At 45.9% G+C, this 21,719-nt stretch overlaps 1 protein-coding gene across 1 annotated transcript in view; it reads right to left on the bottom strand.

The window, feature by feature from the left end:
• LOC120521343 (NACHT, LRR and PYD domains-containing protein 3-like) overlaps positions 1 to 21,719 on the bottom strand; it is an 84,152-nt gene that overhangs the window by 8,317 nt on the left and 54,116 nt on the right. The window contains exons 7-8 of the mRNA XM_039743030.1: positions 11,908 to 12,081; positions 7,997 to 8,170 (exon numbers count right to left, since the gene is read on the bottom strand). Of these exons, the coding sequence (XP_039598964.1) occupies positions 7,997 to 8,170; positions 11,908 to 12,081 (348 nt within the window). The remainder of the gene's footprint in view (positions 1 to 7,996; positions 8,171 to 11,907; positions 12,082 to 21,719) is intronic.

Below are 21,719 nucleotides of genomic sequence, written 5' to 3'. Positions count from 1 at the left end.
TGTGTTCTTAATATCACATTAGGATACGCTGGTTAAGGCCGATGTCTGCAGACACTTTGAACATTCAAATGAGGACATGTCCCTGTTCAAGTTGCCAGCATTGTAATAAAGGGTGACACTATTGTCATCAGTCAAGTGACGATTTGTCAAAGAAACATGTAAGACTTGAGCTGTGAGGGTAGAATACATGACAATGGAGTCATGTCACAAGTCTGATGTGCAGGACACCAAAAGAGGAGCACGTGGACATCAGGAGCATAAAAGTGACATCAGAGATGGGCTGAGCAAATGTCACTTTGTCACTAAGGGTCACAAGTTGGGACAACTGAAGTCACAAACCAATAGAAAGTGCTGGGGATTGGGATGGACACTTTGAGGCCACAGGAAGTGAACTGGACTGTCAAACTGGGAACAACAGTAGCTGCTGATCTGCTGAGGTGACAAGGAGCACATGAGGACTTAGTGGCTTTGGGGGAGATGGTGGTGATGGGTGGTCTGCGGCGCCCTTTATTAAATAAGGTGACACATATGTGGTGTGTGTGTGTGTGTGTGTACTCCAGAATACTGACATCTGTCAGTCTGACCTGAGGACAGTAGGCCACAGAGACTCGCGTTCAACACACGTCACAGTCACTGAGGGGACATGTTTAGTGTCCTCATGAGAAGAAACTCATCTGAGTGAAGGGGACAACCATGTGCTCAGAATGCCTGCCTTGAAGATTCGGCCTGACATCACATCCTGCACCAGGTTAGCCTGCTCAGTTCAAATCTCAGTGACAAGTGACTGTGACGATGCGGGTTCCACTTTATGCTCCCATCTGCCTTTTGGGAGCCCTTGAACCCGACACCGTTGGTAATGTCACCGATGAGCTAGGCAGTGAGGCACAATCAGTGAAGCAGAGGGATGGTGGAAAAAGTGCAAAGAGCTTTTATTTAAAATCAACAAACCAAAACAGTGTTCAAATAAATAAGTGCAGCGTCTCTCAATAATCTCCATATTAATAATCTCACAGTCCAAAGACATGCAGGTTAGGTGGACTGGTGACCCTAAATTGTCCCTAGTGTGTGATTTGTGTATGTGTGTGTGTCCTGAGGTGAGCTGGCACCCTGCCCGGGGTTTGTTTCCTGCCTTGTGCCCTGTGTTGGCTGGGATTGGCTCCAGCAGACCCCCATGACCCACGTCCCTGTAGTTAGTAGTTAGTAGTAGTAGGATATAGAAGGTTGGATAATAGATGGATGGATAAAACGCTGTGACTTGTGGAGGTTAAAATCAATCTATAAATCGTTAAAAACTGAGGTTATAACCATGGCTGGAAGCCGTCTTTTTTAAAACAGATCCCGGTGCCTTTCTGCTGGTGACTCCCCTGCTTCTCCCATCCAGGCTATGCACCAGGAGACCACCCTACCTGCAGCTGACCTTCTTTTTGATTTCTGCCGCTGGTCTGTTTGCTTTGCTGATCTGGCTTTGGTGGGCTTCACCTGACCGTGACTTGGGCTCCCCAGTGACCAGGGGGCTAACGCTGGGGCTTTCACATCCTAAGTCCCGACTCCCACTAACTTTCCGTCTCATGCGTTGAGCCATCATCCTTCCGGTCACTGCCACTCCTCAATAACGCTCAGCAGGATTGACCACTACCGGCTGCTCCCAGGGTGCCAGCCAAACACCCCATGAGGGCTCACTGTCCAGCTGTCTTTTGTTTGTCCTGGTCACTCACACACCGGCCATCTCCTCCCTGCTTCCTGCTTCATTAACCTCCGGTTCTTTCCTGTCCTCTCCCTCTAGCCGCCTCGCCCTTCTACAGTATTTATTACGTGGGTCAGATGTGGCAATTAGCAGCTTCCGGTGCCAATTACGGATGTGGACAACTCCTCACCTGTGCACTTAAGTGAGGACCTCATGAAACACACGGGAACTGCTCCGGCCACACATACCAAACCACTTCTCTAAGCCGCGAGTGCGCTGATTATTTATTTAAAAAGTGGCCCTGTTGACATGAGCTGTGGACCCGCTACACCACAGTGACATGTTTAGGACGGGGAGGAGAACTGGGGGTCCACATGTGTTTCCTCCTTTTCTCTCAGTAGCTTTTACTTCACAGTTTTCTTCTTTTTCTTATTTAACACTAGAATTACCAGAGCCTACGAAAAAACTCGTAATTCCGTCCCACCTTAAACTGCTTCTTAAATCCCTTCACACCTCTCCGCCAGTCCTTTGTCCTCTAAATGTGCTGATAAAGAAGCTCGAGCAACCCGGCTATTCCATCCCCCCACCAATTTAGAACGTGCACGAACTTCTCTCAGCTCACGCCTTGATTGAGTATGTGGGAGTGAAGTGGAGTTTAAGAGTGAAATAATAGATCGTTATTTGGAACACACGCATTTCATGTCTGTTCCGTTTCTACAGTAATCTGTGTCAACACATTGTTAAAACAGAAACTTTTTTTATATTCTAGTAGTAGATGAAAAAATGTAGGAATAACCTATATAATGTATGAAGCCTGAAGTCCAAATAGCAAAGAAACATTTTCACAAGAATAACACAATTGCACTTTTATTCAATCATATAACTGCAGAAACAAAAAGCCGCCTTAACATGCGACATTGACACCAGTTTACTATAACTGACTCCGTGGTTCAATAGACTCAGCCCCCGCTTGGTAATCAAGTGGTCGTGAGTTCGATCCTGCGCCCCTCCGTTTTGAGAAGTAAACTGCTCTTAGTCTTACTGTTTTAGAATAAAGCATACTATTTGATTTCAGTCTGTAACAGCGGTGCAATTTATGATCTTTGTAAAGGTTAGCTTTTTTTTTTTTTATTCACTTTTCACTCTCTCAGTCGCGTTCAGAATCAATCCATACAACCCCATCTGACACGGCTGTTTTCACTAAAGACGCGCTATAGCTCTGCAGTGTACCACGATGCATACTAACGGCAAACACCCCAACTCATCTCCCACCGGGTTCTGACACACAAACGCTGGCGAAGCTGCCTTCTTCGTATCTCACCGTCACTTGCTTTTCTTTTTATTCAGTTTTATTGAGTGTTCCTGCCATTCCCCGCATGTTGCTGTATGCTGTTTCTTTTGTACTCCAGGACATGAAGAGGAAAGAATGGTAAAGACCAGTAACTTCGCGCTATATGCAATCATCAGACACTCCCATCTGCCCGTGTCGTTCAAACACAGGAACATATATTGGTGTAAAAGTATAACAAAAGTGCACTTTTATTCAAGTGCACTTTTTCCATCGCCTTTTCCTGTAAGAAGCAATGTACACACTTCTCTCTATGCTGTGGTTTCTATTACACACCTGAAAGAAAGAGACAATACATGTGAAAATATAATCGCACTAATGCAATATTATTTGAAAACGAACAGCGTCAGATCGGGTGTGAATTTATGCAGGAACTGGAAATTCTCTGATGCGGGACCTTCCCCCAGGGAAGAAAGTACAGTGTCAGGTGCTCATTCAGTGTAATAGAAACCATAGCACAGAGAGGTGTGTACACGGCAACAAGTACACGTGTCGTAAATGTAGGAAGGACGGTCCTTGGGTGTGTGGGAATTGTTAATATTTGAATGTGATGATTTTATATAGCGGGCGGCACGGTGGCGCAGTGGTAGCGCTGCTGCCTCGCAGTTGGGAGACCGGGTTCACTTCCCGGGTCCTTCTTGCGTGGAGTTTGCATGTTCTCCCCGTGTCTGCGTGGGTTTCCTCCCACAATCCAAAGACATGCAGGCTAGGTGGACTGGCGATTCTAAATTGGCCTGTGTTTGTGTGTGTCCTGCGTTGGGTTGGCACCCTGCCCAGGATTGGTTCCTGCCCTGTGTTGGCTGGGATTGGCTCCAGCAGACCCCCGTGACCCTATTCGGATTCAGCAGGTTAGAAAATGGGTGGATGGATGGATTTTATATAGCACGGAATGAAAATCAGCACTTCTTAGCATTGCACCATGCAAGATGTCGTATCAATCACCTACTGTAACTTGCTTTCTTTTTTCTTTGGTTATACAGGTAGTTTTGAATAAAAGTGCACTTGTTTTGTTTGCGAAATGAAGTGTCTGCGTGCACTTTTCAGGGCATTACACGTGTATTTTTTGAGCATGCCCGTTTGAGCAGTATAAAAAGTATTGAAAAGTATAACAAAACAACGGGCAGATGGAGAGTGTCTGATGATTGCATATAGCGCCGAAGTTACTGGTCTTTACCATTCTTTCTTCTGCATGTCCTGGGGTGCAAAAGAAAAAGCATACAGCAACATGCGGGTACTGGCAGGAACACTCAATAAAACTGAATAAAAAGAAAAGCAAGTGACGGTGAGATACGAAGAAGGCAAGCGCCAGCGTTTGTGTGTCAGAACCGGGGAGGGGTTAGTATGCATCGTGGTACACTGCAGAGCTATAGCGTGCCTTTAGTGAAAACAGCCGTGTCAGATGGGGTTGTATGGATTTATTCTGAACGCGACTGATAGAGTGAAAAGTGAATAAAAAAAAAAAGCTAACCTTTACAAAGATCATAAATTGCACCGGCTGTTACAGACTGAAATCAAATGTATGCTTTTATTCTAAAACAGTAAGACTAAGAGCAGTTTACTTCTCAAAAGGGAGGGGCGCAGGATCGAACCCGTGACCCCTTGATTCCCAAGCAGGGGCTGTATCTATTGAACCACAAAGTTAGTTATAGTAAACTGGTGTCAATGTCGCATGTTAAGGCGGCTTTTTCTTTCTGCAGTTATATGTTTGAATAAAAGTGCAATTGTGTTATTCTTGTGAAAATGTTTCTTTGCTATTTGGACTTCAGGCTTCATACATTATATAGTTTATGCCTACATTTTGTCATCTACTACTAGAATATAAAAAAGTTTCTGTTTTAACAATGTGTTGACACAGATTACTGTAGAAACGGAACAGACATGAAATGCAGTGTTCCAAATAATCCATCTATTATTTCCACTCTAAAACTCCACTTCACTCCCAGATACTCAATCAAGGCATGAGCTGAGAGAAGTTTGTGCACGTTCTAAATTGGTGGGGGGGTGGAATAGCCGGCTGCTCCTAGCTTCTCTTTATCAGCACATTTAGAGAACAAAGGACGCTGGCGGAGAGGTGTGAAGGGATTTAAGAAGCAGTTTAAGGTGGGACGGAATTACAAGTTTTTTCGTAGGCTCTGGTAATTCTAGTGTTAAAGACTTTGAGCTGCTGAGGTGGTCAGTTAGACCCTCTGAGTGTGGACCCTCTGTGATGGTCAGTCCATCCTGCTTGTGTTCAGTCTTTGCTACTGGGAGAGGCCCTGACACTTAGTGACCAGAATCAGAGTGACCTTATTGGGCAGGTGCACCACATGGACTGGGAATTTGTGAGGACATACTGGGAGAATGAAGAAGAAGAAGATCAAAGTTAGAGAAATAGAAATGAGCGTCATGAAGATGAGATCTGCACAGACAGGAACAAAGATTCAAGTGTGTGAGTGTGAGGGGCAGCTGCTGGGGTGTCAGAGAAAAGGACATGAGGGGACAAACCTGCTATGGGGGAGACTAGAGGGACGACAAGGAGAGACGAGCAGAAGTCACAAAGAGTGACGAGTTAGTGTGAGTGCAGATGATGACGTGTGCACAAAGACATGGCCGCTGGACTAAAGAGTGTAAAGCAGGTGTGTAAGAGAAGAGCAAGTGCTCAAGATCTGCAGGGGCACCCAGTGGCCACTTTATTAGATAGATAGATAGATAGATAGATAGATAGATAGATAGATAGATAGATAGATAGATAGATAGATAGATAGATAGATAGATAGATACTTTATTAATCCCAAGGGGAAATTCACATAATCCAGCAGCAGTATACTAATTCAAAAAAATATATATTAACTTAGATAGAAGTAAAAATGCATGTAAAAGCAAACAATAACTTTGAGTAATGTTAGCATTTACTCCCCCAGGTGGAATTGAAGAGTCGCATAGTGTGGAGGAGAAACGATCTTCTCAGTCTGTCACTGAAGCTACTCCTCTGCCTGGAGATGACACTGTTCAGTGGATGCAGTGGATTCTTCATGATTGACAGGAGTTTCCTTAATGCCCGCCGCCTGCCACAGATGTTAAACTGTCCAACTTTACTCCTACAATAGAGCCTGACTTCTTAACAAGTTTGTCCGGCGTGAGGCGCCTTTCTTCTTATGCTGCCTCCCCAGCACACCACAGCGTAGAAGAGGCACTCGCCACAACTGTCTGGTAGAACATCTGCCGCATCTTTTTGCAGATGTTGAAGGATGCAAACTTTCTAAGAAAGTATAGTCGGATCTGACCTTTCTTACACAGAGCATCAGTATTGGCAGTTCAGTCCAATTTATCATCCAGCTGCACTCCCAGGTATTTATAGGTCTGCACCCTCTGCACAGTCACCTCTGATGATCACAGGGTCCATGAGGGGTCTGGATCTCCTAAAATCCACCACCAGCTCCTTGGTTTTGCTGGTGTTCAGGTGTAAGTGGTTTGAGTTGCACCATTTAACAAAGTCTTTGATTAGCTTCCTGTACTCCTCCTCCTGCCCACACCTGATGCAGCCCACAATAGCAGTGTCATCAGTAAACTTTTGCACGTGGCAGGACTCCGAGTCATATTGGAAGTCTGATGTATATAGATTGAACAGGACCGGAGAAAGTACAGTCCCTGCAGCCCTGTATTGCTGCACACAATGTCAGACCTGCAGTTCCCAAGACGCACATACTGAGGTCTGTCTGTAAGATAGTCCACAATCCATGCCACCAGGTGTGAGTCTACTCCAATCTCTGTCAGCTTGTCCCTAAGGAGCAGAGGTTGGATGGTGCTGAAGGCTAGAGAAGTCCAGAAACATAATTCTTACAGCACCACTGCCTCTGTCCAGGTGGGAGAGGGATCAGTGTAGCATGTAGATGATGGCATCCTCCGCTCCCACCTTCTCCTGGTATTCAAACTGCAGAGGGTTGAGGGCATGGCGGACCTGTGGCCTCAGGTGGTGAAGCACCAGCCGCTCCATGGTCTTCATCAGATGTGACATCAGAGCACCAGGGCGGAAGTCATTCAGCATACTAGGATGTGATACCTTTGGGACTGGGGTGATACAAGATGTTTTACAAAGCCTCAGGACTCTCCCCTGTTCCAGGCTCAGGTTGAAGATGCGCTGTAGAGGACTCCCCAGTTCCAGCGCACAGGCCTTCAACAGTCGTGGCATATTAGGCATACGAGGTGGGCACCTCGGCCTCTAAGAGCCTGAATTCTCTTAGGTGTTGACCCCTAGAGACACATGAATGGCTTCTTATGGATATCTTTCTCCATGTTGGCATCACACAGTACTTCAGACTTCTCAGCCTCACATTTCTACTCCTCACTTGCAGTTCCAGCTCATCCCAGAAGTGCTTTATTCGACTGGACATGCAGCCATTGGTGTCAACTGAAGTCACCGTCATGTTAGATGAGCCACCTTGAGGTGACACCTGCTCTCTAACATGTCGTGTTATCCTGCTGATATCCTCCATTTTTAAAAGTGTTCGCTCTCAGCTGATTATCAGTTATGTGACGGTGAGTTAGGAGGCCACAACACTCTTGAGAACTTCTGACAGAATAGAGAAGTGAGTGATGGACTGAGACTTGTTATCTCAGATTGTCACATCAAGACCAGGCTGTCCTAATGGGGGGATACAGAAGAGACCTTCAGGGTCGCTGGCACAGAGCCGGTGTCACAGGATGGATTTATTATTGTCACAACAGTCAGGATTATGACATGAAGACAGGATTTCAGGAGAGTGGTGGAGATGGGGTCCGGTGCTCAAGTAGGTGGTCTCATCTGACAGAGCAGGTTCTCCTCATCTTCCTCTGTCTGTCTCTCCTTATCTTTGTTGTCCTTCCTGTCTGTCACCTCAGTCAGCTTCACTTGTCACTGTCACTCTGGTCACTCCATGTGCTGTCATGTGATCAGCCCGCCCATCAATAACACATTCACAACCCCACCCCTCCCCCTCTTTACTCACAGCAGTGTCTCTAATTTACAGTTGTCACTCCTGAGACCCTCACTCAGCTGACGAGCCCCTGAATCTCCCAGGTTGTTTCTGTTCAGGTTCAGTTCAGTCAGCCGTGAGTTTGGAGACGAGAGGACCGAGGAGAGAGCTGAGCAGCAGGCTGAGGTGAGACCACAAGAGTTCAACCTATGGAGAAGAAGAGAGACGAGTGAGGACACACAGACAGACAGAAGGACACACAGCACAAGGGCTCAATGACTGCACCTTCTTCACTAAAATGCACTTTGACTCTGAGACCACCGCTGACTTTGACTGATTTGCACGACCCCATCCACAGATTCCTGTTTGACACGCCGGTCACTGCTGGACATCGGAGAGCGCGACACTCGAGTGTCTGTCGTGGTGGGCTCTCCTGATGTCAGACTACTTAGACGATGAGGACACTCTGTCTGTCTATTGTGACAAAGACTGGACTGACTGTGTGATCAGTGACATAATGGACAGGGTGGACAGGACTGACATGTGACACTTCTGACACTCACACATCACATGCTGACCGGTGCCACTGACCAGCTGACCTCAATCCACTAAAGGCCTCACTGCTGGTGACCTCAGTTTTCTTATTCCTCTCCTAATTTGTAATAAAGCCAGTGGACGAGCTCTAAATGGACACTCAGCATCCCAAATCCAGTCCCCTGGGCACAGAGGTGGTCTGAGTGGACTGTGAAGTGACCCCCAGTACTGCTGACCACTGCTGTCCACTCCCAGCTCTCCTCTGACCTGAGCTACCCATTCAGAGCAAAATGTGAGAGTGACCTCCTAACATTGCCACCTGCTGGTAGGTGTTAGAAATGACACAATTGACATCTCAGTGACATCAAACCACACGGAGAATTAAAGAATAAAAAGACAAGAAGAACAGCAGCTGGGCCACCGAAAGAGAAAAGAATCAGAAGATCACAAGAACAACACGTCAGGGGCTCAGAAAAGGATGAGAATCATCAGGAATTCAGCAGTCCGGACCACCAGCATTAATTCACCTGTGAAGATCAGGTAACAAATCAAAAGAACAACAACACATCCCATAATAAACAGACAGAATATGAAAGAATGTGAAAGGAAAACCAAACAATCGTCTCTTCATAGCTCAGTCCTAAATCACAAGAAAATCCTTTGTGGCAGATGCCTGGGGCGACGACCTGGCCGGGATGCTTTGGAGGACCGGAAGAGGGTCTACACCCACTTCAGACCACATTGGGGCTGCCACCCTGGTTGCTATGAGGACCACAGGTACATAGCTTTGAAGCTCAAACCTGTGGGGGCTTGTGGTCACCGCAAGGGGGCCCTCGGTGCCTGGAGATCCCTGGACCTCAGTACTTCTGCCACACCAGGAAGTGCTGGGGTGAAGAAGAGAAGGGACACACGGAGTGCTTCCGGGGATACAGCCGGCACTTCCGCCACACTGGGCCATGTCGGTGGGATGTTGCCGGAACACACCTGGAGCACATCCAGGGGCTTTATTAAAGGGGCTGCCTCCCTTTAGACAATTTCTGAGTCAGGTGAAGAGAGGACTAAGCTTGAGAGGAAAGTGGAGGCGGCCCGAAGAAGGAAGGCTAAGTGCGTGAGAGGCCAGGAGTTTGGTGAAGTCTGTGGGTTGTGTGGCACTATTTGACATTGTAAATATTGTAAATAAACGTGTGGTGGTCATTTACAACATGTCTGCCTGTCTGTGTCCGAGGCTCAGTCCACACCATTTAGTTCTGAAGACACAAGTGAAGTCCCCCATGGCAGTCTGTTTGAGGGGTCCTGCTTCTCGAGGTCAGACCACATAAACCTCACAGTCTGAGGGCCAACGCGATTCTCTCAATGACTTCTTCAGGGCAAACAATAAAACATAGCACACGTTGCTAAATAAATCCTAAAAATGACGTGTGTGACATTAAAGAGTGTTGGTGTCCACTGCAGCTGTCCCTGTGTTTAGGACCCCCGTCATTTGTGTGTTCTTAATATCACATTAGGATACGCTGGTTAAGGCCGCCGTCTGCAGACACTTTGAACATTCAAATGAGGACATGTCCCTGTTCAAGTTGCCAGCATTGTAATAAAGGGTGACACCACTGTCATCAGTCAAGTGACGATTTGTCTAAGAAACAGGCAAGACTTGAGCTGTGAGGGTAGAATACATGACAATGGAGTCATGTCACAAGTCTGATGTGCAGGACACCAAAAGAGGAGCACGTGGACATCAGGAGCATAAAAGTGACATCAGAGATGGGCTGAGCAAATGTCACTTTGTCACTAAGGGTCACAAGTTGGGACAACTGAAGTCACAAACCAATAGAAAGTGCTGGGGATTGTGATGGACACTTTGAGGCCACGGGAAGTGAACTGGACTGTCAAACTGGGAACAACAGTAGCTGCTGATCTGCCGAGGTGACAAGGAGCACACGAGGACTTAGTGGCTTTGGGGGAGATGGTGGTGATGGGTGGTCTGCGGCGCCTTTATTAAATAAGGTGACACATATGTGGTGTGTGTGTGTGTGTGTGTGTGTGTACTCCAGAATACTGACATCTGTCAGTCTGACCTGAGGACAGTAGGCCACAGAGACTCGGGTTCAACACACGTCACAGTCACTGAGGGGACATCTTTAGTGTCCTCATCAGAAGAAACTCATCTGAGTGATGGGGACAACCGTGTGCTGAAGACGCCTGCCCTGAAGACTCGGCCTGATGTCACGTCCTGCACCAGCTTAGCCTGCTCAGGTCAAACCTCAGTGACAAGTGACTGTGACGATGGTTCCACTTATGCTCCTATCTACCTTTGGGAGCCCTTGAACCCGACACCATTGGTAATGTCACCCGATGAGCTAGACAGTGAGGCACAAACAGTGAAGTAATGGGATGGTGGAAAAAGTGCAAAGAGCTGTTATTTAAAATCAACAAACCAAAACAGTGTTCAAATAAATAAGTGCAGCGTCACTCAATAATCTCCATATTAATAATCTCACAGTCCAAAGACATGCAGGTTAGGTGGACTGGTGACCCTAAATTGTCCCTAGTGTGTGATTTGTGTGTGTGTGTGTGTGTGATTGGTGTGTGTGTGTGTGTGTGTGTGTCCTGAGGTGGGCTGGCGCCCTGCCCGGGGTTTGTTTCCTGCCTTGTGCCCTGTGTTGGCTGGGATTGGCTCCAGCAGACCCTCGTGACCCTGTAGTTAGGATATAGAAGGTTGGATACTGGATGGATGGAGAAAATGCTGTGACTTGTGGAGGTTAAAATCAATCAATAAATCGTTAAAAACTGAGGTTCTTCCTGTCCTCCTTTCCTGTCCTCTCCCTGTAGCCGCCTCGCGCTTCTACAGTATTTATTACAGGGACGTGGGTCAGATGTGGCAATTAGCAGCTCCTGGTGCCAATTACGGATGTGGACGACTCCTCACCTGTGCACCTAAGTGAGGATCTCACAAATCCCCTGTCTTCCTGTCTGTCACCTCACTCTCATGTCTTCTCTCATTTCCTCTCCTGCTCGTCTCTCATCCTCCATCTTGTTTCTTCCTCTTGTCCACTGATCCCCCCGTCTGCTGCTCTGCTCTTCTTGTTTGCTCCAATGACCCTCAGCCCCCAGACTGTCATGTCCCCTCTCCTCCTGTCCACACTGTCTGCTGTCCTGATCCCCCCCTGTGTCCTTGTCCCCTGTCTCTGGCTGGACACTCAGCTGCTGTCCATTTCTTCTTCTTCTTGTCCATCTCACACTCCTCCTCCTTGTCTTCCTCTGTCTGTCCCTCCTTATCTTTGTTGTCCTTCCTGTCCGTCACCTCAGTCAGCTCCACTTGTCACTGTCACTCTGGTCACTCCATGTGATGTCATGTGATCAGCCCGCCCATCAATAAAACATTGACACCCCCACCCCTCCCCCTCTTTACTCACCCCAGTTCTGTTAATTGACAGTTGTGACTCCTGAGCCCCTCACTCAGCTGACGAGCCCCTGAATCTCCCAGCTTGTTGTCGTTGAGGTCCAGTTCAGTCAGCCATGAGTTTGGAGACGAGAGGACCGAGGAGAGAGCTGAGCAGCAGGCCGAGGTGAGACCACAAGAGTCCAACCTGTGCAGAAGAAGAGAGACGAGTGAGGACAGACAGACAGACAGAAGGACACACAGACAGCACAAGGGCTCAATGACTGAGCCGTCTTCACTGAAATGCACTTTGACCTGAGACCACCGCTGTCCTTATATGGTAAGGCGCTACATACCTGACAGCGTCTTCTGCCTTCCTGCCACACTGACTGGTGACACGTCACTCAAAGTAACATGTGGACACAATGTGAAGGACATGAGGCTGACAGCGTCCTGCACTCGAGGGTCCAGACAGACTTGTCAAAGCCGGCGACAGCGGAGGGACCACCTTGATTTGTGTCTGTAACTGAGGACTCAGCACATGGAGGGGCTTTGACTGATTTGCAGGACCCCATCCACAGATTCCTGTTAGACACGCCGGTCACTGCTGGACATCGGAGAGCACGACACTCGAGTGTCTGCTATGGTGGGCTCTCCTGATGTCAGACCACTTAGACGATGAGGACACTCTGTCTGTCTATTGTGACAAAGACTGGACTGACTGTGTGATCAGTGACATAATGGACAGGGTGGACAGGACTGACATGTGACACTTCTGACACTCACACGTCACATGCTGACCGGTGCCACTGACCAGCTGACCTCAGTCCACTAAAGGCCTCACTGCTGGTGACCTCAGTCTTCTTATTTCTCTCCTAATTTAAATCACATATTAATCAGATCATTAGGACAGCATTTTTTCACTTAAGAAACATAAGTAAAGTTAGACCTCTTTATCACTGAAAGATGCTGAGAAATTAGTTCACGCGTTTGTTTTCAGTCGACTAGATTACTGTAACGCACTCCTCTCAGGACTACCCAAGAAAGACATAAATCGTTTGCAACGAGTGCAGAATGCAGCTGCTAGAATCCTAACTAGGAAAAGAAAATCCGAACACATTTCTCCAGTTTTGATGTCACTACACTGGTTACCTGTGTCATTCAGAATTGACTTTAAAATTCTGCTTATGGTTTATAAAGCCTTAAATAATCTCGCCCCATCTTATATATCGGAATGTCTGACACCTTATATTCCAAATCGTAACCTCAGATCCTCAAATGAGTGTCTCCTTAGAATTCCAAGAACAAAACTTAAAAGAAGTGGTGAGGCGGCCTTCTGCTGTTATGCACCTAAAATCTGGAATAGCCTGCCAATAGGAATTCACCAGGCTAATACAGTAGAGCACTTTTAAAACACTGCTGAAAACACATTACTTTAACATGGCTTTTTATAACTTCATTTTAATCGTAATTTAACTTAATCCTGATACTCTGTATGTTCAATTCATCATAACAACTATTCATGGTGGCTCTAAAATCGGTACTGACCCCTACTCTCTTTTCTGTTTCTTTTTCTGGTTTCTTTGTGGTGGTGGCCTGCGCCACCTCCACCTACTCAAAGCTTCATGATGCTCCAACAATGATGGACGGATTAAAAGGAAGAAGTCTACGTGACCATCATCATCATCAAGCCCTTCCGTGAGAACCCTAAATACAAAGAGGACTGTTTCATTTATGTTAGGTAGAATGCCCAGAGGGGACTGGGTGGTCTCATGGTCTGGAATCCCTACAGATTTTATTTTTTTTCTCCAGCCGTCTGAGTTTTTTTGTTTTTCTGTCCCCTGGCCATTGAACCTTACTCTTATTCATGTTAATGTTGATTTATTTTTTATAATTATGTCTTTCATTTTTCTATTCTTTAATATGTAAAGCACTTTGAGCTACTGTTTGTATGAAAATGTGCTATATAAATAAATGTTGTTGTTGTTGTAATTTGTAATAAAGCCAGTGGACGAGCTCTGAATGGACACTCAGCATCCCAAAGTCCAGTCCCCTGGGCACAGAGGTGGTCTGAGTGGACTGTGAAGTGACCCCATTACTGCTGACCACTGCTGTCCACTCCCAGCTCTCCTCTGACCTGAGCTGCCCATTCAGATCAAAATGGCAGAGTGGCCTGCTAGCATCGCCACCTGCTGGTAGGAGTTAGAAATGACACAAGTGACATCTCAGTGACATCAAACCACACAGAGAATTAAAGAAGAAAAAGACAAGAAGAACAGCAGCTGGGCCACCGAAAGAGAAAAGAATCAGAAGATCACAAGAAGAACACGTCAGGGGCTCAGAAAAGGACGAGAATCATCAGGAATTCAACAGTCCAGACCACCAGGATTAACTGAACTGTGAAGATCAGGAAACAAATCACAAGAACAACAACACATCCCATAATAAACAGACAGAATATGAAAGAATGTGAAAGAAAACCAAACAATCGTCTCTTCATAGCTCAGTCCTAAATCACAAGCAAATCCTTTAAGTTCTGAAGACACAAGTGAAGCCCCCCATGGCAGTCTGTTTAAGGGGTCCTGCTTCTCGAGGTCTGACCACATAAACCTCACAGTCTGAGGGCCAACGCGATTCTCTCAATGACTTCTTCAGGGCAAACAATAAAACATAACACACGATACTAAAGAAATCCTAAAAATGACGTGTGTGACATTAAAGAGTGTTGGTGTCCACTGCAGCTGTCCCTGTGTTTAGGACCCGTCCCCGTCATCTGTGTGTTCTTAATATCACATTAGGATATGCTGGTTAAGGCTGGTTAAGGTTAAAGGCACTATATGATAGATAGATAGATAGATAGATAGATAGATAGATAGATAGATAGATAGATAGATAGATAGATAGATAGATAGATAGATAGATAGATAGATAGATAGATAGATAGATAGATAGATATTTTTTCTTTATTGAATAAACACAGGAATAAATACAAAACAGTAAAACCAAACTCAAAATCTTAAGTCTTACAAAAACGTACACACATTCCTAATGATGAATATTCAGTTTTAAACCATTACATATTCATATTGTTCTTGAATTAAAAAATATATATATATTTATCTAATCCCTCCCATTGTTTCCACCCTCCAATCCCACTTATTCTCAATTTATCAACCCAATTTATAAAAATAAACACCAAAGTCAGAGATCAAATTGCAAATTATCTTCATCACATACACAAAGCACATTATTCACGCACCACATTTCCTTAAACTTTGCTAAATTATTTGTGGACTTATAAAAATTAAAATCCACTAATATCCTACTTTCACATACTTTTCTAAAAAGACAACAACGTCTTCAATTCCACTCCCAGTAATCTTGTTTTTACGGGTCTTCCATATTGACAGTTTTGCTTGCCCGATAATAAAATTAATTAAGTTCATAGTTTCTTTGGTGTGTTTAGTAATTCTAACCCCAAACACAAACACTGTGCCATTATATGGGACCCCCAGCCCTTCTACTATTTTTTCAATTTTACTAAAAAAGGTCTGGAGCCTCTCACAATACATAAAAGCATGAAAGACACTTTCCCTCAGACCACAAAAAGGGCAGCAATCTGAGACCCCCGGACATATAATCGATAAGAAGGAGTTCACCGCTAGTATCCCATGTACCAACCTCCACTGCAGGTCTCCCACCCTACTGGCCAATGGCGGCTTGTACAACGACCTCCATGCGGGGTTCAGTCCTAGAGGTGCTCCAAGCTTGTCTCTCCATGGTGTGTCGTGTTTTTGTGTCCTCAGCTGCTCCAGGTTGTTCACCTTCACACAAATCCTGTACAGCTGTTTCCCGCACTGTAGGTAGAGATAACGCCTCTAGAGAACTTAAGGCTAAAACATTAGTCTCACCATCCCTCAGTTCAACAGCCGGAGATACAGTAAGCGTTGGAAAAGGCGTTTCATCAGTTGGCTTCAGTCGCAATGTGAAAATTCCGTGCAGGAGTGTCATGGATTCCCTGTCCATTGATGATTGTACCTGCCACAGAAACTTCTCCATTAGGTGCACTGAGTGCACTCCTGTCTCCACTGCTACCACTTGTGCACTTTTCCAAGTGTAATTTTCCCAGTCAATTATGTCCTTTATTGTGGTTATTCCATGTATTATGAAATGATTAATAAAGTTTTCAGAAAGTCCTGTAGCAGTGCCAACAGCAGGATTGTAGAACAGTGGTTCATCAAGGACCCAAAATGTGGAGAGGTCATCACAGTCCTTTTTTATCGACAGTAGTTGCCACGCTGCTAGAAGGCTTTTATAAAACTCTGGCACCTGTAAAGTCCTGATCTTATCTAAGTGGCACAGCAGTAAACTTTTCCCAAGTCCCATATGCCTGGCCTGTTTAAAGAAGAGTACGGCCAAGTTCATCCATTGGCTCTGCTCAACAGGATACAGCAGTTTTGAATGGTCTGAAGGCGGAAAGCAGCAATCCTGCTGGTAATGTCAATAAGTCCTTGTCCGCCTTCATCCAATGGCAAGAAAAAAATGCCGTTCTGTATCCAATGGGTACGAGTCCAAAAGAAATCCATGATTGCCTTCCTGTATCTGCTGAACAAGCAAAGGTGGAGGTTGTAGACAAATACATTTGTGCCACAGGCTGGAGGTCACCAGGTTATTAATGACCAGCATCCGTCCTCTATAGGATAACTGAGGGAGTATCCACTTCCATTTGGCAAGCCGAGCTGTAACCTTGTCCAACAGACCCTCCCAGTTCTTTTGGATGTAGTGGTCATCTCAAGATGGACTCCCAGGTACAGGAAGCCTCCAGTTGTCCACTGCAGACCCCTTCCAGTCGAGGAGGACTACATCCTGTCCAGTTCCCAACCAACACTGCACTACTTTTGTTCCAATTCACTTTAGCCGAAGATGCTTTGCTGTAATTCCTCAGACAGTCCGTTAGTTTGTCCAAATCCTTCTGGCTTGTGATGACTACAGCAAGATCATCTGCATAAGCAGTGACTTTCACAGGGTCCATGTTGCAGTTGGGGATGGAGAGACCAGTCAGCACCTTCCTCAGGTGCACCAGGAAAGGCTCCAGCGCCAGAGCATATAACATGCCGGACAAAGAACAGCCCTGTCTGACTCCTCTTCTGACACTGAAAGGCGCGCACAAGCCACCATTGACCTTTATGATACCAGAAATGTCACTATAAAGTAAGCGAATATATTTAATAAAAGACCCCCCAAACCCAAACGCCTTCATGGCATTCCATAAAAAGAGTGACTGACCCTGTCAAAAGCTTTTTCCTGGTCAAGAAAAATAAGACCAGTCCGAAAACCAAACAGTTCTGCAGCAGCCAAAATGTCCCGAATTAAAAAATGTTATTAAAGATGGACCTGCCAGCCACGCAGTAATTCTGATCAGGATGCACCACTCTCCCTAAAACTTGGACCATCCTGTTAGCTAAGGCTTTAGAGAGAACTTTATAATCAGCGCATAAGAGAGACACAGGCCGCCAGTTCTTAATGAGACACAAGTCTTCCTTCTTCGGCAGCAGCGTGATCACGGCTCTACGGCAGCTCTGTGGTAACAAGCCAGTCTTAAAACTCCACTGGAACACTTCCAATAAGTCCAGGCCGATGACATCCCAGAACTCTTTATAAAACTCCACTGGTATCCATCGATTCCAGGGACCTTCCCTGTTTTCAGCTGTCCCAGGGCTGTGGTGAGTTCTGCGAAGGTCACCTCACTATTCTGCTCTGCCACGTCGGCATTGGGAAGCTGTGGTAAGTCCTGCAAAAAGGCCTGTTGGTCTTCACTGCCACCATCACCATCTGCAGCAAACAGAAGTTCATAAAATTCACGGACCACCTGCCTTATTTCACTGGGCTCTTGTGTCTCTCTGCCATCGGGTTGTAAAAGGCGCTATATAGCGCCCGACCCGGCACAGACTACGCAGAGGCAACGTGTACAAAACACACAGGCTTTTATTTTTCTTCAGCTGTGTGACACATCTTCCCCGTGCCACACAGCCCAAACACAGTCCCAAAGCACCAAACAAAGCACAACACAAACCACAATTCTCCACCACTCCTCCCAGGCAAGCTTCGTCTCCTTCCTCCCAACTCTGGCTCCCGAGTGGTGGTGGCTGGGCCCTTTTATAGCCCACCCGGAAGCATTCCAGTTGATTAACCACCTGGTCCTAATTGAACTTCCGGGCGGGGCTGAAAGCTCGTCCAGCCGGGCTGTGGGAAGCAAGCAGCTCCCCCTAGCGGCCACGCCGGGCCCCAACCAAGCTGTGGAGGACTCCATCTCCCATGGAGCCCTGCGGGCGGTTGGGGAGTCACCGTCGGCCAGGGAGGCTGCCACCAAGTGTCCCGGGAGGTATTGGACTGCCCATGGCGGCTCCCCCGGAACATAAGTAGCAGCATGGGACCCGGCTGTTCTTCACAGGGTGTTCTTATGCAATGTATGATTTCACTCTGCGAGTTTTTTTTTTCTAACCCAAAAAAGTATTGTGTTGGTGCGTCCATCTCGGTCAACTGCTGAAAGCGGGCCCTCACTAAAGCCCCCTGAGCTCTCGTCTCAAGCAGGTGGGCCAACCCCAGTTTAGCAGAAGTCAGGCTCGCCTGAAACTGCTCATTTGGACCCTTCTCTAGTAGCTGTTGAAATTCAGTTATTTTAATTTCTAAAGCTGCCATTTCTGACCGCAATACGGGTGACATTTCTGGTATACTCCTGACACAAAGCCCGATGTGACTCTTCCCAACCTCCCACCACTGTTGTAAGCTGGTGAACTCCTTCTTCATAGCCTTCCAGCCTCCCCAGAAATGAACAAATAACTATTTAAAGTTTTGATCTTTAAGGAGGAGTGTGTTAAAATACCAGTATGGACTACGGGGTCTGTACGTGTTAAAAAGAAGTGAACAACACACCAGACTGTGATTAGAGAAGCCTGTAGGTATAATGGAGCACACCTTAAATAAGCCTAACAGGTGTTTGAAACTGTAAAAATGTTCAAGTCTCGCCATTGAGATCGTATTTCCACTCGTTCTCCCGCAGGTGTATTGCCGACAGGCCCCATTTTTTGCCCTCCACACATCTTCCAGCTCAAAGTCCTTAATTATTTTACCCAAAGCTCGTGCTGAGCGAGGGTGCGGTTCCAGTCCATTATTTCTGTCCATTCTGGTATCAAATGTACAATTAAAATCCCCTTCTAACACCACCACTTCCTCAGGGTCACACTTGGATAAAAGATCTCCTAACTTGTTAAAGAAGTGGAGCCTCTCCTCACCTTCATTCGGGGCGTACACATTAATGAAAGTGACGATACTGCCTTGAAGTTTCACCATCACTTTCAGGAGTCTCCCTTTCACCAGCTCATCAGTACTGCAGACTTCCACTTGTCACATTACTAAAAAAAATGTCCCCCTTCCAATCCCTGCTCCACTCCCACTGATTGTGCCCATCAATGTGGGTTTCTTGTAGAAAGGTGAAATTCAAATCTTTTTGCCTGATAAAATCAAAAAGTGCGACCCTCTTATCTGGACTTCTCCCACCATTAATATTTAGGGTTCCTATGAGTACAGTTGCCATGGTAACAGAATATATAGAAGAACACACAATGAAACATAGGGACCACCACAAAGACTGTGGAGTGGATTCAACAGGGGGCTTAGCCATTGGGTGGTGTTTAGATTGGACTGTTTTCTCAGTTTACTGGTTAAATTCTTGAGCCTCACGAGCTCTTTAACATCAAACATCGATAAGGTTGCTTTGTCTCGTCGCAACCCGCAGACAGACGATAGAAAGAGGTCAATGTCTGGGAAAAATTCGGCCACGTCCACTCCCTTTTTTCCGCCGGTATTCACCAAAAACTCTTTTAATCTTTGAGCGCTGTAACCCCCCCTGGCTTTTAACTCTGGGGGCTCCGAGGCGGCAGACCCATCAGTGATATTGCCGTCATCGTTCTCTTCCCCGACATGCTCCACATTTGAAACGTCATCAGCTGTCTCCGCGAAGATGGGAAAATCCTCCTGACAAGGACCATAGGCTCTGACTTAAAACAATTTTCTTTCGTGCCCGATCTTCTCTTTCTCCTTGCCTCTTTTGAGCAGGACGTTTAACTTCACTTTTTTTTCCTCAGGCTCGTTGCTGCCTCCCTCATCCATTTCAATGTCTCCCCACACACTTTCTGCTGCAGCCGCTGTCTGATCTACTGTCTCACTCTCTGGGAGGCACTTGATTCTCCTGCCCTTCAGATCTAGAGGCATTTCTATTCTTATCACCCCACGCCTCTACAAGTGCCTCTGTGCCATCAGCCACTACTGGACGATCTTCCACTTCCTGCCCCTCTATTTCTGTATCTGTATGGCTAGTTTTCTTGTTCCCTTGTTGTCAATGGGCTTCACTCCCACACCCAAAACATTTCATTTCATTCGAAGTGACGAAAATCACATAATCAAAACCGTCCACTCTAAACTTCATTGCCACATTTAATTCATCGTCCATTCTATTTAAAACTATATAAACTTGTCTCCTAAATGACAAGACATGTTTTAAAACCGGCGATTTACAACCTAAAGGAATATACAGAATTTTCGACACCAAACATCCATGCCTCTCCAACTCTTTTGCTATAGTTTCATACTTGAGAAACAATGATGGGACGGCTAAAGGGGAAACCTGTACAAAGGAGCCATTAATAACGACCCCCTTCTCAACCACTGTGGGAACTAAATGCACAGAGCTCAAATAAACTACAATAGAGCCGCTCATTCGTGAAGCTGACTTAATATTGTCACATCCGACCACTTTGCCTACCGCCAACACCACCGCCTCCAAAGGGACAAACTCCTCCGATATAAGTTTAATCCCATGGCGGCGGCTCAGACGCTCAAGATTCGCAGCCATTGCAGATGCCGTGGCCAAAGCCACTCAGTACAAAAACAAGTGTAGCTGTTTACACCAAAGAAAAGATAGAAATAAGAAAGTAGAAAATCAGAAGAAAAAAAGAATCACCACACTCACCTCACAGCGTCCACCACCAGTTCCACTCGCTCACACTCGAGACAATCACCCAGCATGCACAGCGAGAGCAAAACAGGAAGGAGATAGATAGATAGATAGATAGATAGATAGATAGATAGATAGATAGATAGATAACATAAGGCACTATAGATAGATAGATAGATAGATAGATAGATAGATAGATAGATAGATAGATAGATAGATAGATAGATAGATAGATAGATACAGTGGGATGCAAAAGTTTGGGCAACCTTGTTAATAGTCATTATTTTCCTGTATAAATCGTTGGTTGTTACGATAAAAAATGTCAGTTAAATATATCATATAGGAGACACACACAGTGATATTTGAGAAGTGAAATGAAGTTTATTGGATTTACAGAAAGTGTGCAATAATTGTTCAAACAAAATCAGGCAGGTGCATAAATTTGGGCACCACAAAAGAAATGAAATCAATATTTAGTAGATCTGCCTTTTGCAGAAATTACAGCCTCTAAACGCTTCCTGTAGGTTTCAATGAGAGTCTGGATTGTGCTTGAAGGTATTTTGGACCATTCCTCTTTACAAAACATCTCTAGTCCATTCAGGTTTGATGGCTTCCGAGCATGGACATCTCTCTTTAACTCACACCACAGATTTTCAATTCTATTCAGGTCTGGGGACTGAGATGGCCATTCCAGAACGTTGTACTTGTTCCTCTGCATGAATGCCTTAGTGGATTTTGAGCAGTGTTTTGAAAGATCCAGCCCCGGCGCAGCTTCAGCTTTGTCACTGATTCCTGGACATTGGTCTCCAGAATCTGCTGATACTGAGTGGAAT

The sequence above is a fragment of the Polypterus senegalus genome, chromosome 2, assembly GCF_016835505.1.
Source record: "Polypterus senegalus isolate Bchr_013 chromosome 2, ASM1683550v1, whole genome shotgun sequence".
Classification (NCBI taxonomy): domain Eukaryota; kingdom Metazoa; phylum Chordata; class Cladistia; order Polypteriformes; family Polypteridae; genus Polypterus; species Polypterus senegalus.
Note: the sequence above shows the minus strand (reverse complement) of the source record. Positions and strands in the feature narration are given on the sequence as shown.